At 41.1% G+C, this 17,782-nt stretch overlaps 1 protein-coding gene across 1 annotated transcript in view; it reads left to right on the top strand.

Annotated features, from left to right (window-relative positions):
- The window catches only part of LOC109910686 (dynein axonemal heavy chain 9-like), a 419,178-nt gene that overhangs the window by 331,186 nt on the left and 70,210 nt on the right, over nucleotides 1–17,782 (top strand). Inside the window, exons 57-59 of the mRNA XM_048611128.1 lie at nucleotides 11,389–11,582; nucleotides 14,365–14,513; nucleotides 15,563–15,690. Coding sequence (XP_048467085.1) covers nucleotides 11,389–11,582; nucleotides 14,365–14,513; nucleotides 15,563–15,690 — 471 coding nt within the window. The remainder of the gene's footprint in view (nucleotides 1–11,388; nucleotides 11,583–14,364; nucleotides 14,514–15,562; nucleotides 15,691–17,782) is intronic.

Here is a 17,782-nt window from a genome sequence, read left to right as displayed (position 1 = left end):
CCCCCCCCCCCTCAGTGGTCGAGAACGCCCTCGACCGTGTCTCCCACATTTCCTGCAACTCATCCCTCACACCCCCTCCCCGCAACAACAACCCAAACAGAATCCCCTTCATTCTCACGTACCACCCCACCAACTTCCGGATCCAACGCATCATCCTCCAACACTTCCGCCATCTGCAATCTGACCCCACCACCAAAGACATTTTTCCCTCCCCACCCCTTTCTGCTTTCCGGAGGGACCACTCTCTCCGTGACTCCCTTGTCCACTCCACACTCCCCTCCAGCCCCACCACACCCAGCACTTTTCCCTGCAACCGCAGGAAGTGCTACACCTGCCCCTACACCTCCTCCCTCACCCCCATCCCAGGCCCCAAGAAGACTTTCCACATCAAGCAGATGTTCACCTGCACATCTGCTAATGTGGTATACTGCATCCGCTGTTCCCGTTGTGGCCTCCTCTACATCGGGGAAACCAAGTGGAGGCTTGGAGACCGCTTTGCAGAGCACCTACGCTCGGTTCACACTAAACAAATGCACCTCCCAGTCGTGAACCATTTCAACTCCCCCTCCCATTCCTCAGCCGACATGTCCATCCTGGGCCTCCTGCAGTGCTACAACGATGCTACCCGAAGGTTGCAGGAACAGCAACTCATTCCGCTTGAGAACCCTGCACCCCAATGGTATCAATGTGGATTTCACAAGCTTCGAAATCTCCCCTCCCCCGACCGCATCCCAAAACCAGCCCAGCTTGTCCCCGCCTCCCTAACCTGTCCTTCCTTCCACCTATCCCCTCCTCCCACCTCAAGCCCAAGCCCATCTCCTACCTACTAACCTCATCCCACCCCCTTGACCTGTCCATCCTTCCTGGACTGACCTATCCCCTCCCTAACTCCCCACCTACACTTACCTTTACTGGCTCCATCCCCGCCTCTTTGACCTGTCTGTCTCCTCTCCACCTATCCTCTCCTCTATCCATCTTCTATCTGCCTCCCCCTCTCTCCCTATTTATTTCAGATCCCCCTTCCCCTCCCCCATTTCTGAAGAAGGGTCTAGGCCCGAAATGTCAGCCTTCCTGCTCCTCTGATGCTGCTTGGCCTGCTGTGTTCATCCAGCTCTACACCATGTTATCTGGCATAGTAAAGTTTCATGGTGTGGTGTGATGAGATATGCCATGATCTCTTTTTCCATCACCATTTTAATGGCTCATTGACATGTCATATTTCATTGCTTTTGTTATGCTGCTAAAATTTTAAACCCTGTGGTAATGGCAGAGCAGGATTCTGGTGCACATGGTGTATCACAGTTCACTCATGGAGTCTGAATTGCTCTGGCAACATTCACTTTATTGTGCATGGTGTAGTCTGGAGCTATTGGATAGAGATGGGAGAAGCTCTACCATTCTTTCCATCACACGAATGACCAGGAATATCTTAACACATGCCATGGTTTTCTTGGAGAGGGGTTGCAGACTGTGCTTAATATTGGAGACAATGCTTTCTTTCATCCTGTATTCATTGGCCAAATATCTTGCCAGTCAGAACGGTCAATTCCCAAAGAGGCCATCTAGCATTTGGACCAACCTGATTTGAACGATAGCAAGCGCTCAATTTTGATGTAACATCTGCGAGGTAGGCCCAGTCGCAAAAGATGGTGACTTCATTGCTGGTTGGGTCTTACAGCAGAAGGGCATCATAGTAACATTACGCGGTGAGCCGGGGAGAGAGACTCTGACGTTGGTAGGTCTGGCACAGGTGGTGGCGGCGGTGAATCAGCCCAGTGGTGAAAAATACCACCTGAGGGTTGGGTCTGACGTAGAAGGAGGCAAGACGTTGGTGGTTCTGAGTGGCTCAGAACGCGAACATAAGATGGACTTCTCTTTAAGCTATATCTTTTCATTTTTCTCTCTTTCTTAAACTATCAAAATCGTACCATATTGTGATGACGTATGAAAGCTTTTCACTGTATTTTTCACTGTAAAATACGGATGACAATAAAATCATTCATAAATTCATTGGCTGAGTAGGACAGGCCAGATTCCCCAGGTCCTCCTTTCCTGCATACCTTGTGCACTGTTGCATATTTCTGTTGGGCTTTGTCAGGTTCTTCCTTCCTTCCTTCACTTCAAATTTGGCTGGAGGCTGCTGGAATGCAAAGTAAGACAACGTGCACTGTGCCTTACCTCTACACAAAAAAACTAAATACTGTGGATGTTGGAATTCTCAAGCAAGCACAGAGAATGCTGGAAAAACTCGGCAGGTCTGGCAGCATCGGTGGAGAAAGAAACAGAGTCAACGTTTCAAGTTTTGTATGGCTGTTCTTCAGAAATCATTTTCAGTTCAGAAGATGCTGCCAGACCTGCTGAGTGCCTCAGACATGCTGCTGACAGCAAGTTTGTATATTCCCATGATTATACCACCCAGCACAAAAGCCTGGATGATCCATGGATTTATTTTTCAAGTAGTCAACTTTTCATCCACTGTTCCATCTATAATTTATAAATGATTCTCGTAGAAATCCTTTTTATTTTAGTTACTTCAAGATTCGAAAATAATGTACAAGTGACATTCATTTTCAGAGGTGCTCCATTGCCAGGCATCAAGAACAACTGTAGCAATAGCACTACTTCTCATTTTAATGCCCCCTTGGTCTAATCTATGAGGCTGGTTGGTGAAGTTTAGTAATGGAATCAACCTTGTATTTATTTAGATTGTATATTATTCATTTATTAAGCGTTTCCCCCTGATACCACCAACTACAATCCAACCACTAGGAGATAGCCAGAACTGTGGAAGCTGGAGTCAGAGTCAATACTGTGTGGAGCTGCAGGAACACAGCAGGTCAGTTTGAATCCTGTTGGAGGGTGTAAATGTGAAACGTTGACTTTCCTGCTCCTCTGATGCTGCCTTACCTGCTGTGTTGCTCCAGCTCCACGCTGTATTAACTACATTTCAATGCTAAGTTAGCCTATTTATCAGGTGCCCAAGTGAGAGTCCAAATAATTCCCATCTCCTGCAAATAAGCAGTCACTATTAATGTACAATTTACACCCATTGTTAGACAGGGCATGAATAGTTGGTCAGAAATAAGTACATTAAATGGTCACCAATATAATCCTTGATGATATGCTAACACGATGGAAAAGCAATTGCAGCCACAATGTTTATAGAGAACCCTGTCCCATTGCTAAATGCAGTTGAGCAAGTATTTGCAGGAGTTAAAAGTCCTCAAAAATTAAATTTTTTTTAAGCTGGACCAAGTGGGACTCTGCTGAATATTTCTATTCCTGTTTTCTAAATATCCAAACATTTGGATTAAAATAAAATTGAGATGTTTAGGCTGCATTGCACCAATTATATTTTGATGTTTTCAATGTTAGTTGATGACCGGTCTTTATCTTACAGTTTAGTGCAAGGTAATCAGTCTTCTAGTTGTAAATGGACATTGACTTTTCCAAATTTCCCCGAGGATTAGAATTAATGGGAAGCACATTTTTGCCATGCTAAGGTAAATCATTATAGGAACACAGAGTAACAAAAAGAAATATATCAGCCGTAGTCAATATTACATAAACTGTTGGTTTGATTAATTGGCTTTGAAACAATTAATTCAAAACCCCATCTTCCATTTCAACCACATATATTGGAGAAGTGCATTCATTTGCTTCTCCCTCATTCAATTCTGCCTTTCTCAGTATACTTTTCTCGTGTAGTCATGCAGAGTTTACAATGACATTGGATGCCCTAATGAAGTGCAGCTGAGTTATTTTCTCTTTTACCTTCAAGCGCAGATATGCACCAAATAACAAAGCATTTAGGTTTGCAACAGATCTAGTTTTGAGTAAAAAGAAATGTTTTGTCGAGTCGTTTCACCTTTATACTCTATCTGTTGATGACCTGTTGTACATAACATGAAATGGCCAAATGGTTAGGTGACTTACTACAATCAGTGTCGAGCACACTTTTTACTTACATGATGAAAGATTCCTTTAAATTTGTGAAAGCAATACAGGACTTGCATTTCGAAAACAGTGCAGTGTCCGTACACTCATTTGAATTGCAAGTCTACTCACCAATGTGCCACTCAAGGAAGCCTTCAACATCTGCGCTGCAGCCCTATGTCATGGTGATCCAGACCGACCAACAATGAATCAGTATTCATTCTGCTTAAGAACTCAGCAACCCATGCAGTTGAGTTCAGTTTCACTGACACCTTGTGCACCCAAATGAATGGTGATGCCATTCAATCCCCACTGTGCTTGGCTGTAGCAAATATCTTTGAGAGATTCCGTGAGAAACCTGTCTTCAATGGAATGGCTCCCAACCTCTTACCCCTTGCATTTTTCTAATATGTAAATGACATGCTCACTGTATTTGAATCCAAAGGTACTTGCCTTAATTAGCTCCATCTTGTTCTCAAATTCATGTTTGAAATGGACCAGTCAGATGAGTTTACTTTCCTGAATATCTTGCTTGAGAAATCAGCCAGGAGTTTCTACAGAGCTGTGTTCCATGAAGTCATCCTCACTGAACAGGGTGCACTTTAAGACTCATACAATTTCACGTGCTGTGAGGTTTTCTTTATTGGTGAACTCTTGTATAGGGCCAAACCATTTGTGCACCCATTGAAATAGGACACATCAAAGCCACCCTGTGGGATAATAGCTACCCTGATCAGATCATTTCTCATATATTGCACAAATTCATGAAAGGCCTGAAGGTAGTCACTCTTGGTCCTGAAAATGTCTCCGTCTACTTCATATTCCCCTGGAAGAGTTTATCTCAAAGGTTTGAGCACCAGGAGAAGTTAGATGTTTGACGTTATTACTGTGCAACACCTGTGCTGTTTGCCAGTCACAGGATGATGATATCAAGCCAAAAAGATGTTCTATTGCACAAATGAGTAATGTGGCATACGAATTTCAGTGCCAGTATGATGTTGGCCATATGTCCTAAAACTGACAGATTGTATCAAATAGCATGTCCCTTTGGCTGTTTGCACCAAACTGTACCCAATCCGCCCCCGTTTGCAAACATTTCAACACGGTGTCCAACATAAGATGTGATTCTGCAATTGTTCAATATTTGCTGGATAATTCTGATTAGCACTGATGACCAAGTTAGGATTGTCAGTTGGGCCTGTAATTTGACATGTTTGCATATACTGGGAGTTACACACACAGCAAACTTTGTTTTAACCAGCACTTTGTGAACCAGTACTATCGATAAACTGGGGCAAAATTATGTACCTGAAATACTGGAAGTTTATCATTATCATGATCTCCACAATGTCCAACTGGGGTGTGAGTGCAAAGGTTCTCTGTGGGTAAGTCTTATTCAAGGCAAAGTTGCATTATTATTTAAGTGATTTACAATGTAAGTAAAGTGTAACAGTGATGTGTAAACTCCCTGTGTTACGTTTCTCTTAGTTACTGTGTATTTTTATGTTGATTATGTGGACTTCTTGATGACTGGAATATTTGATCAACCTGTACCCTCCTGGTCCCATAGGTGCTGATCAATAAAACATTTGCTGTATTCATATACAGGATTCTGTTTTCTGGAGACAGAAAGAACACATACGTGCATTGCACTTGTTTCATCTGTGGCCTTTTAAGTTTTTTTTCGTTATGAAAATACAGCAGCCTTACACTTTCAGTCCACATCAATAATGAGTCACAGAAGTGAAAGGCTGCTTTTGGGAAACTGATGACAGAGCAACTAGAAAACAAATTTGGCCTATTTGTGTTTCACTCAAATCTTTGAAATGTTTATGCATTTAAAAAGGCTGGCCCAATATTTTATGTGTGGTTTTCCCAATTAAAGAACAAAGAACAAAGAAAATTACAGCACAGGAACAGGCCCTTTGGCCCTCCAAGCCTGCGCCGATCCAGATCCTCTATCTAAACCTGTCGCCTAATTTCCAAGGATCTGTATCCCTCTGCTCCCTGCCCATTCATGTATCTGTCGAGATACATCTTAAATGACGTTATCGTGCCCGCCTCTACCACCTCTGCTGGCACCGCGTTCCAGGCATCCACCACCCTCTGCGTAAAGAACTTTCCACACATATCTCCCTTAAACTTTTCCCCTCTCACCTTGAAATTGTGACCCCTAGTAATTGAGTCCCCCACTCTGGGGAAAAAGCTTCTTGCTATCCACCCTGTCTATACCTCTCATGATTTTGTAGACCTCAATCAGGTCCCCCCTCAACCTCCGTCTTTCCAATGTAAATAATCCTAATCTACTCAACCTCTTAAAGTTACTATCTTTACAACTATGCAAGCAGGGCAAAGAAAAATGATGAGCTGATTTTCCTGGCCTCACTTTCTGCAGGCACAGAAATTTCAGATTACCTCTTCAGGCTCGGCTGAGACCAAATTTGATGTGCTCCCTTTTTGTTAATGCCTGACTGTACATTTGGCACCAGTCTGCCACCTGGTATGGCTATATACTAGAAAGCATGAAGTGCACAACTGCAGATCTCCGCATTCCTGCTGTTCCTGGTCAGTGGCCTTGAGTCTGCCTTTAGGCAATCCCGAAGTCAGTGTGAGGCTCACTGTTGGGTTCTTATGCTATAATGGCACTATCATGGCACCTGACCTCTAATAATGGGGAATTGAGGTGATATTTTGGAAAGACTTCCCTTCCTCAGTGCTTTACTAGCATTGTCTTGTAGGGTTTGTGCACATTGCAAGTGCAATTAATCCTCCGTATGTGGAAAGACAGCTTGGAAATTCTTTGCAAAAGGTATAAAGATAGTAACTGTATAGTGCTGTATTGGACATCTCTGCAGGAGTTCCTTAGAGTAATCTCCCAGGTCCAACCATTGTCAGCTACTTCATCAATGACCTTCCCACCATCATAAGGTCAGAAGTGGAGATGTTTGCTGATGATTGCACAATGTTCAGCACCATTTGTAACTCTTCAGTAGTCCATGTTCAATTGTGACAAGATCTGGACAATATCCAGGCTTGGGCTGACATGTAGCAAGTAACGTTCATACCACTCCAGGCAATGACCATATCTATCAACAGACAATCTAACCACTGCCCCTCAACATTCAATTGTGTTACCATCAACATCCTGAGGGGATTAACGTTTACCAGAATTTGAACTGGACTCTCCCCATGAACACAAATGGCTACAAGAGCAGGGCAGAGACGAGGACCACTGGGGCTGGTAACTCACCTCCTGACCACGAAAAGCCCATCCGCAATCTACAGGGCACAAGTCGAGAGTGTGATGGAATGCTCCCCAATTGCCTGGATGAGTGCAGCTCCAACTATAGTCAAGAAGCTTGACACCAATCCAAGACAAAGTGGCCCGATCAATTGGTACCACATCCTCAGGTACCCACTTGCTCTACCACCAATGCTCAGTAACAGCAGTGTGTACTAGCTACAAGATGCACTGCAGAAATTCACTAACAATCCTCAGACAGTACCTCATTCCAAACCCATGAACACTCCATTTAGAAAGAGAAGAGCAGTAGATACATGGGAGCACTACCACCTTCAAGCTCTGCTCCGAGCCACACACCGTCCTGACTTAGAAATATATTACCATTCCTTCACTGTTGCTGGGTCAAAATCGTGGAATTCCACCCCTAAGAGTATTGTGGGTCAACCTACAGCACCTGGACTGCAGCAGTTCAAGAAAGCAGCTCACCACCACCTTCTCAAGGGCACCTAGGGATGGGCAAGAAATGCTGACTAGCCAGCAATGCCCCATCCCACAACTGAATAAAAAAGGATAGCGTGTGGGAAGTATGTGGGCTTTTAGAAAAGCATGCAGGCAGCTTGCATTCTGGCACTAGTACACAGAGGGTGAACTTATCTTTTCTTAAAAAAAAACCTCTGCCCAGATGTGTTGCTGTGGTGGCAATGGCCGATAGTTACATCAAGCCAACATACATATGATGTAAACATAGAAAATGCTGGAGAAACTCAGCAAGTCTGGCAACATGTGTGGAGAAACAGACTTAGTCTTTTGAGCCTGGTATGATTCTTCTTCAGAAGTCACTTCTCTTCTGAAGAATCATACCAGACTCGAAACATTAACTCTTCTTCCCTCCACAGACGCTTTCAGACATGCCGAGTTTCTCCAGCATTTTCTTTGCCAGTTTTAGATTTCCAGTGTACACAATGGTTTCCCTTTATGGAGGTGATATATTTCGTCAGAACTCAAACTATGCATTTGGTGAGGCTGCCTACCTATTTAATGACCAGCGGTTCATCTTCATTGGTACATGGAATGCAAACTTACATCCTTTCTAAAGGTTGATATCTCCATCCATAAGCGACACTAAATAGCTAACATTAATTACATTAAATAAAGCAGGCTGGCTGTGGACTAGTAGTTAAACTGGTTGAAAGGGTGATTAGTTGAGTCCTAGAACAAGAAGAAACCTAGTCTTGATACCTGGTAAGTACCAATTCATTGATCTGGATGACACAAGTGTGGTGAATTGGCCTCAACAGTACCCTACTAGGTAAAAGCAGATCAGAAGTATTGAATTAAACATTAAATCAAATGGTTAACCAACATCACAACATAAGCTTCATGTAAAGGATATAACAGACTTCTTGGGAAAAGGTAACTGGTGTTGAAGAATGTTCTGTATATTCTGCTCTGAAGGTGAATCACTGAACTTGAAAAGTTAACTCTGTTCCTCACTGCTAAGATGCTACCAAATTCCTCCAGCACTTTGTGTTTTTATTTCCAATGTAGTCACGGGTGTACTGAAATGCTACAGTCACAGTAATATGAACTTACTTTTAAGTTGACCCTGATGTCTCATAGTGGACTACATGTGTGTTAGCTGCAATATGACTTGACAATAAGTACTATGTAATAAATGTTTGCTCCTTAATGAGATTGAGCCTCTCTTCTGGCAACAACGTTGTATGGACATCCTTCCCCATTTAGCATAAGTAACTTTGATTAATACCAATATGAAGGATTGGTGGCATCTATCCACGCATTACAGGCAGTATTGCTATGTTATATCAAAGATGATGACAGTATTGAGAAATTTCCCTTTCATAAACTGTTGGAGAGAATTAATCTCCACTTGCAGAGGTAAGGTTTAATCAAGGATATTCAGCATGGATTTGTCAGAGAGGTCGTGCCCAACAAATTTCTTTGCATTTTTCAAGGAGGTGATTAGGTGTGTAGATGAGGTTAATGAAGTTAATGGCATTTATACGGATTTAAGCAAAGCCTTTGACAAGATCCTACAAGGAAGACTGATACAGAAAATAAAAGAACATGCGATCCTGGGTGACTGGGCTAGATGGAAACAAAATTGGCTGAATAGTGGGAGACAGAGTGGTGGTAGAAAGCTGTTTGGTTGACTGGAGGCGACATCCAGAGGTGTACCACAGGGATTGGTGCTGGGTCCCTTATTGTTTGTTATATATGTAAACGATTTAGGTGTGTGTGTGTGTGTGTGTGTGTGTGTGTGTGTCTGTGTGTGTGTGTGTGTCAGGTTGGGGTGGCATGATGATAAGTAAGTTTGTGAATGACACAAAGATTGGCCAGGTAGTTAACAGTAGGAAGAAGGTCTTAGGTTTTGGAAAGATATAAACAGGTTGGTCAGGTGGGCAGATCAGTAGCAGTTTGAATTTCACCCTGAAAAGTGTGAGATGACACATTTCAAAAGACAAAGGAGCAATCAAAGAATGACAGGACATTGAGCTCAGAGGGCTCTTATATAGGGATAACAAGGTGTAGATCTGGATGAACACAGCAGGCCGAGGAGCAGGAAGGCTGACGTTTCAGGCCTAGACCCTCCTTCAGAAAAATGCTTTCAACAGATCCCTGAAAGTGTCAGGGCAGATTAATAGTGTAGTTAATGCATATAGAACACTTGCCTCATCAATTGTAGCAAAGATTATAAGTGCAGGGAAGTTATGTTGGAGCTGTACAAAACTTTGGGCCACAGCTAGAATACTGTGTGCATTCTGGTTGCCTCACTGTAGAAAGGATATAATTGTACTGGAGGGGGCGCAGAAGATATTCATGAAGATGTTGCCTGAGTTGGACAACATGAAAGAGAGGCTGGATATACTCAGGTTGTTTTCCTTAGAGCAGAGAAATTTGATGGGGGGCCTTGACTGAGGTGTGTATGATTATAAGGGGCATGTACAGGGTGGATAGAAAGCGGCTGTTCCCCTTCATTGAAGGGTTAGGAATGATGAGTGGCAGGTGGTTTAGAGGAAAAGATTTTACCCCCAGAGCGTGGTGGGTATCTGGAATGCACTGGGAGGGTAGTTGAAGCATGAAACCTCATTACTTTAAAATAAGAAATACTTGGATGAACATTGAAATGTCATAACATTCAAGGCTATGGGCCAAGTGCTGGCAAGTGGGATTAGTTGCATTAGGTCATTGCAGAGTTGATGGGCTGAAGGGCCTCTTCTGTGACTCTATATGATAATGAAAGCTGCTACTCCCAAATGCTCTGCAATGCTCCCTTTGATACTGTATACTTGTATGTGCGTGTCCAGTTAAGTCAATGATGTTCTTCTGCTCAAATGAACTGCTGGAACATGCTATTCAGATTCAAGCAGATAGGATGACTAGTTACTCAAAATACCTGAAAACAAGGAGCACTCAAAGCAGTCAATAATTTTAGAAGCAAGATGCAGAGAAAAAAAAGTACTGGCAGAAAAGAAATGTTAAAAAGAAGCAATGAGATAGACCTTTTATTATGGTATAACATTTCAGTGACTTGTCTATGCAGCTATGTCTTCTGAGGTTTAGTACACAGCAGGTATTCATTATACACATTACCTTTAACTTTGTTTTCACGCCAACGTGTAAACAATTTCTTTCCAAGTTTTATCTCATAGTTGGTTAGACCCACTGCAGATATCTCAGCAGAAATGCCGTTGTAATTGCTTATTACAGCGCTGCTGAATGCCATTTTTTCAATGTGTAATTGAATAATAAGACCATACATTGTAGGCAGGAGGACACCTGAGGGATAGCCATTACACTTTGATTTCAGTGCTGTCAAGAGGAGGCAATAGCCTAATAGTGTAATTGACGGACTGTTAATCCAGAAAACCATGGGGACCTGGGTTTGAATCTCACTATTGTAGCTGGTGGAATTTGAATTCAATTTTTTAAAAAAAACCTGTAATTCAGAGTGCAATGATGAATACATTGTCAATTGTTGAAAATGCTCATCTGGTTCACTAATGTCCTTTTGGGGAAGGAAACTGCCATCCTTACCTGGACAGGATCATAATGTGGTTGACTCTTAGGGGCCTAGAATAGGTGGAATAATATGTTGGATGACAAATTCAGACATCAAGATGACTGTAACTGTGAGAAATGTTAATAACTCAAACTAAAAATAACAACTAAACCTCTCTATTTAGGCACTGTCAACTATGGATGAGTTTCGAAACCTTGACCGTGATATTGAAGGTTCTGCCAAGCGTTGGAAGAAGTTTGTTGAGTCTGAATGTCCAGAAAAAGAAAAGTTTCCACAAGAATGGAAGAACAAAACAACATTACAGCAACTGTGCATGATGAGGGCCTTGCGCCCTGATCGAATGACCTACGCAGTCCGGTAAGAGCAACAGTTATTTGTTTTATTAATCAGAGCTAACGTTGCAAACTCTGCACTCTTTGTTCTTTGTCTGATGCCAGCAGAGTCATAGTTACGTTGTTTCTTATAAAACTCTGTAAAGCAAGCCCTTTCCTGTTCAGTTCATTCCAGTTTCATCCCATTATTAAACTTCTTGTTATGTTCTCTATCTCCTTGGAAGAGGCAAAAGTGCAGAAAATAAAAGGTGGGGGTAGGGATCATTTTAGTGGTTCAGAAACCTGGAGTATGAGGTTCCGAATTTTATGGCAGGATCAGTTTTAAATGTTCAACTCAGCTACTGAGTGGGTCAAGCCGAGGCAGCAGGCTACAGCCTGGGTCAGAAGTTTTGCAGGAGCTGGGAGAGAGGAGATGAAGCTGCATATTAGGGTGAGCGGAAGTGGAATTTCTTGTGGATAGAAAGGAATCGCATCAGGGATCCAATCAGAGAGATGGAAACATGTTAATTTGCTGCACCTTTTGGCAGTCAAGTAGTGCTGGGAATTCCTTTTTGATCAATTGTTTTCAACTGTCTTCAGCTGCACATTTTCCTAAAGTGCCCTCTATGGAAAAAGAGTTCAGTCCTGACCTCTCCACCATGATCTACCTTCATTAAAGCCAGAATTGCACACTTTGGATGCGGTTTTGGTGTAATTTTGCACTTTTTAAAAAAAATGTATCTTCCTATTCTGAAGAGTTTCAAACTGACTGCACCTAAATTTTCAGGCTAAATTAGTTTAAGTAATTTAAAAGCTCCTAGAAGCTTAAAAGGAAGGCCATTTAAAAAAAAATTCAAAGAAGGCTTATGAACATAATAGTCCTTTGATTGGTGGGACAGTAGAGTCCTGTAAGCATTGACAAAGTTGCAGACAGAGGAGGGGACTTCTATCTCCACCAGTACAGTATTGGGGAAGTGACAGTCCAGGTGTACTGACGCTGGGCTCAAAGACTCGGGTAATGTTCTGGGGACCTGAGTTCAAAATACCACCATGGTAGATGATGGAATTTGAATGCAATAAAAGTCTGCAATTAAATGCCTAATGATGACTATGTTACCACTGTCAGACAAAATCCATCTGGTTCACTGATGTCCTTTGGGGAAGGAAACTGCCATCCTTACCTGGTATGGCCTACATGTGACCTCAGACCCAATTTGAAATTGAATTTGACTTATATCCTTTTGTGAATGTAACGACCATGTTTATCTGATCTGGCTACGTGATTCCAGACTCTCAGCAAGATGGTTGACTCTTAACTGCAATTAGGAATAGGCAACAAATGCTAGTCTAACCAGCGATGCCTCAGCCCGTGAGTGAGTAAATAAAAAGGAAAATTGACCCCCGCACTCGCTTGCAGGAAAAAGTCCGTTACAACCCAGCTCTTACCTGGATGTCTTCTTTCGCTCGCTTCGTTAAGAGTTATAAATAAGATCAATCATCCTATCACAGTGCTTAAAAGTTTCTTTTTGCTGTCAAAACTGAAAGAACCTTCTGTATCTGTCTTTTTTGCTGTGACCCCATTTTAATGCTTCACATTTAGTGTGAGTTTGATACGAGAGTTGTTGAGTTGGTTGAGCTGGTTGAGCTGTTCAAGCAACAGGGATATAGTCACAAGAAAAGAATTAAGGCACTCGCCAGTACACAAAGTTCTGTTGGGGTCAGGGATTGGACTTCTGAGCTCTTTGGGCTAGGTTATGCAATCAGGAAAACGGTTGTGCACGTTTCTGGGGATCTCAGGACGGTAGTATCTGAGCATCTAATCCACAGCCACCGTTGCTGACTTGGAGGTCACAATCCTAGTTGCTTTTCTCTCAATCCACTGGAGGTTGCGAGGCACTAAATAGAAACCAACAAACAAAAATCTCACATAATTGTTTGATGCACAGTTCTTTCATTCTGGACTGAAAATTGGCACATGTATGATATGTCACAGTATCAGCGATAATTCTCACATTTTGCATGTATTTTCCATAAACCTGAGGGAGGACAGTGGCAGATGGTAGATATTAAACATTACCTCAGAGGAGGACTCTCTCAAAATACTGGTGGAATAAACTGTACACAGTATCTGATAGAGTGGCAGGGGTCAATTGCATTTATTCTGCTTCTCTTCCTCCCAAATTGGTAGCAGATTTTAAAAAGAAAAATGCATGTTCTCATGATAGTTAGCAGTGATCAGGTGAGGGAAAGCAAAATTGTTCTGCATCATGTATACATCCAAAATCAGATGGTCAGGTATGAAATTAGATACTGATACCTTTACTGATATTTTTCTTATGATGAAAGGTTAATTCGCAGAATGCAGTATAAGATATGGCTGCTTCTTACCTATTAACTCAGCAGTTTATCTTTATAAGTGCTCTAAGTACTTAATTAAACAATCACTCATCAGTGTATCTTAACATAATGCACAATTAACAAAGACTGTCTTTCAGTTAGTGATGCATTGCACTGTCTGTCGTTTTCAAATCATTATTGTTCTTTTCCTGACCTGATTGTTGTAGACGAAGGTGGCCTCCTAGGAATTGAGGTAAACCCGAGCTGCACATAGCACACTTTCACCATCCTTGAGTTGACAGTGAGATGGATGTGCAGTGCACCATCACGTTCATTCTGTCACCCCGAAATACCTATTCAGAGTTGCTCCCCTTCGCACATATGGATTAATAACTTCGATGGTGTGTTAATCTGTATTTGAATCCTGACAAATAATGCAGACATTTAGTATTGTAATGCAATTAATACAAAAACTGTCTTCCTTCTGTCAGAGATTTTGTTGAAGAAAAGTTGGGCACCAAGTATATTGTGGGGAGGTCACTGGATTTTTCAACATCCTTTGAAGAGTCTGGGCCTGCCATACCAATGTTTTTTATCCTTTCTCCTGGTGTCGATCCACTCAAGGATGTAGAAAGACATGGTAATATTTCACATGCTTTTTTATTGCTGATTCTTAAGTGGAACAAATGTTCTTTATTGGCAAAATGAATCTTTCAGACAGTATTTGTAATATTGAGCAACAGAATTTAATATCTAGGTTAAGGGACCAAGTGTATAAACTGAAGATAAAGCACCATATTTCTCACTTGTAATCAGTAAGTGACAAATTGGAAACATCTGAAAATATTGCACACTATATTTTCTCAAATTAATGCTGCATATCGAAGGGTTAGGTGTTTTGTTGTGTGGTTATAACTTACAGCGGACCAATTCGCAAATCAGATATAAATTTTAATTTAGCCTTGGTAAAGATCATTATTCACTGAAGCTTTGTCAATTGCTGTCAAAACAATCTATATAGGTCTGCACAGTGTGGCTGCTTCCAGAAGGAATATGTTCCACATTTCCTAAGGAAATGTGCAAACTATTGTTGGACTGGTTAGGAGTGCTGTGCTTTAATTTCACCTCAACATTTACCCAATATTACTTATTGTGGAGGCAGATGCCAGTATTGTTATTTTAATTAAAGAGTTGTTTTGCTGTACTTTGACTTAAAAAAAAAACTCAAGAAAATCATGACTTAAGAGTGCAGAACCCAACGTTAGAGTTGCAGATCAACCAATATTTCCACTTAACGGGTTGTATTATTTTGGGTCAAAGAACAAGAACACTGACTTGAGAATAAGTTTCTGGTTTAACAGAGGAAACAATGAATTTCAAAGATCAATTTAATTCTCTGAAATTAAGTTTATCAATGTGATTTGGCTAATGGCAGTTTGAAGATTAAATTGCCTGTCAACGCAGTGTGTTCAATATAAACAAAAGTTGAGTCAAAATTGAATAAAATATATTGATTTTTAATGCACGTGGTTTCATATTAAAAGGTTTGAAAACCCAATATATTGTATTTAATACTGTTCTGACTATAAATGCTGTCTGAACTTTTTTTTGTCGAAGAGAAATAGATCATGTCAGCAATGGATGGTGTATTCTGCACTCTATACACTAACAGCTTTTCTTCAACCACAGGTAAAAAGCTGGGATGGACATTTGATAATAAAAACTTCCACAATGTCTCACTTGGTCAAGGCCAGGAGGTGATAGCTGAACGAGCTCTTGATCTGGCAGCCAAAGAAGGTCACTGGGTTATATTACAGGTGTGTAATATCCTTGCAACTGTTTGGATGTATTGCCAAGAACTGATCACGTGGACTTATACCTGATTCTAAAGGCTGAAATATGAGGAGGCAAGTCATTGCAAGTTATTGAAGATGCCATTCCTTTTATTGCTCCTGTTCTTAAATGAAGGATACACTTTTGTCATATCTGCTTTGTGATACCTAAATAAGGATGGCATCCACTTACTTTGAGCTACTGCAAAAGTTATTCAGAACTGATATGTGTCAAAACAGAAATATTCAATCTTCTCCTCTGCTTTCATTATTACTAATGTTTCCAGCTTAATTTGTGATACATGATGTATTTAATGTTGTGCTCAAAAGCGAATAGAAATAGATCTGTACAATTAGGTGCATGCTAGCTTAGAATTTGAATGTTGCTGCAAAAAGAGACATCCTACTAAAATTTCTTGTCTTGCACTTGTGCAGACAGATTGAAAGAAGTTGAAAGAAAACAGAAATTTATAATGCAGGAGAAAATGGTGCTAATCTATTGGCAAGAATTGACTCTGATTGTCTCAGGTTTCACCATTTGGAAAATGGTGTAAATACTTGTAAATGATGCAATACCTGGACAAGTCCTTCTTGTTTATGTGGAATAAGGCCTGTGTGTCATTATGTATATAGCACCCAGCTCACATAAGTGAGTCCTATTGCAATTCTGACTGATGATCTTCAATTGGCTACTTATGTCATTCTTGGCACACAATGGATTTTTCAGTAAGTAACGTCCAATCACAAAATCACAGCTAATGTTGTAACTTATGTGAACAGTCATTCCATCAAAGATTCCTTTCTCTTGCAAAATAAGAAAATATTAGTAGGAGCTGGACCTTGAAGGGATCCATAGCAAGACCATCTGTTTGGATGCATGTGGTACTGTTAAAAGTGAACTCAACTGTGCAAGTTGCTAGGCTTATGTTTGCAATGATCACACGCTCAGGCAATGATGGTGTGTGAAGGTTATTGTGATCTTTATGACTTCCATAACCTGTGTATTAGACAAGAGACTAGTAATGATGACTGAACACATGAATACAGTGTTGTTCTTGCCATTCCACCCTGATGAATCCAAAACATAGAGCTCATGTTTCTTCTTTTTTTTTTTGCAGAAACACTCATGATCTGTATCATTTGTGAAAACTGCAGCTTTATGTCAGCACAATGTCAGGATGCAGAATATTTGCAGTTATCTGTGATCTTACGAGAATGATTTCACCCTATCTCACCGGGCAGAAAATGCACGGGATTAGACAAATTGCTGGTTTTACAAACCAACAGTTAGTACTCTTACTGACATAAATGTAGAGTAAGGGAAAACGAGGAATTTGACCTGATCTTGCCATTATCTTGACAGGCAGTTTAGATTAAAACCTGAATTTTTCTTTGATTCCAATTGGGAGAATTGCAAGTAGCTGAGCATGCAGTGACTGGCCAAGGTAAAGGACACTTGCATGTGTGCTGCCTGATAGTTCAGACCTTTTTCAGTTGCAGATGCAGCAACATGTAGATAAACCCAATAACCAGGTTCTCATGATAAACATATCTGTTTTCTTTTCCCTAAAAATAAGCTGAGTTAATTTGTAGTGCGACAGATTAAATCAATTGCAATTAATTTGTTTCGTGATTTACTGCAACTAAAGTCCAACACTGTATATATCATTTAGCATTATGAAAGACAACAAGTCACATCAAGTGGCATCACATGAAACATATGTAGCTGCTGAAACTCATTATTACAGGATAGATAAAAACCAAAAGAACTGTGGATGCTGTAAATCAGGAACAAAAACAAAGTTGCTGGAAAAGCTCAGCAGGTCTAGCGGCATCTGTGAAGGGAGAAAAAAAGTTAATGTTTTGGGTCCGGTGACTCTTCCTCAGAACTGATGGTGCCTGGAAAAATGTCAGTTTCTATGCAGAGAAAAGAGGAGGGGGATGGGGTGGGAAGTAAACAATAGGATAGAGCCTAAAGAGAAAGTAGAGGGGTTGGACAGACAAAGAGTTGATAACGATCAGGCTGGGAGGTTGTTAATGGGGACTATTAATGACTAATAACAGGTAGTGTGTAATG

Source organism: Rhincodon typus, chromosome 23, assembly GCF_021869965.1.
Source record: "Rhincodon typus isolate 14 chromosome 23, sRhiTyp1.1, whole genome shotgun sequence".
NCBI classification, from domain to species: domain Eukaryota; kingdom Metazoa; phylum Chordata; class Chondrichthyes; order Orectolobiformes; family Rhincodontidae; genus Rhincodon; species Rhincodon typus.
This window is presented reverse-complemented; position numbering and strand designations above follow the sequence as displayed.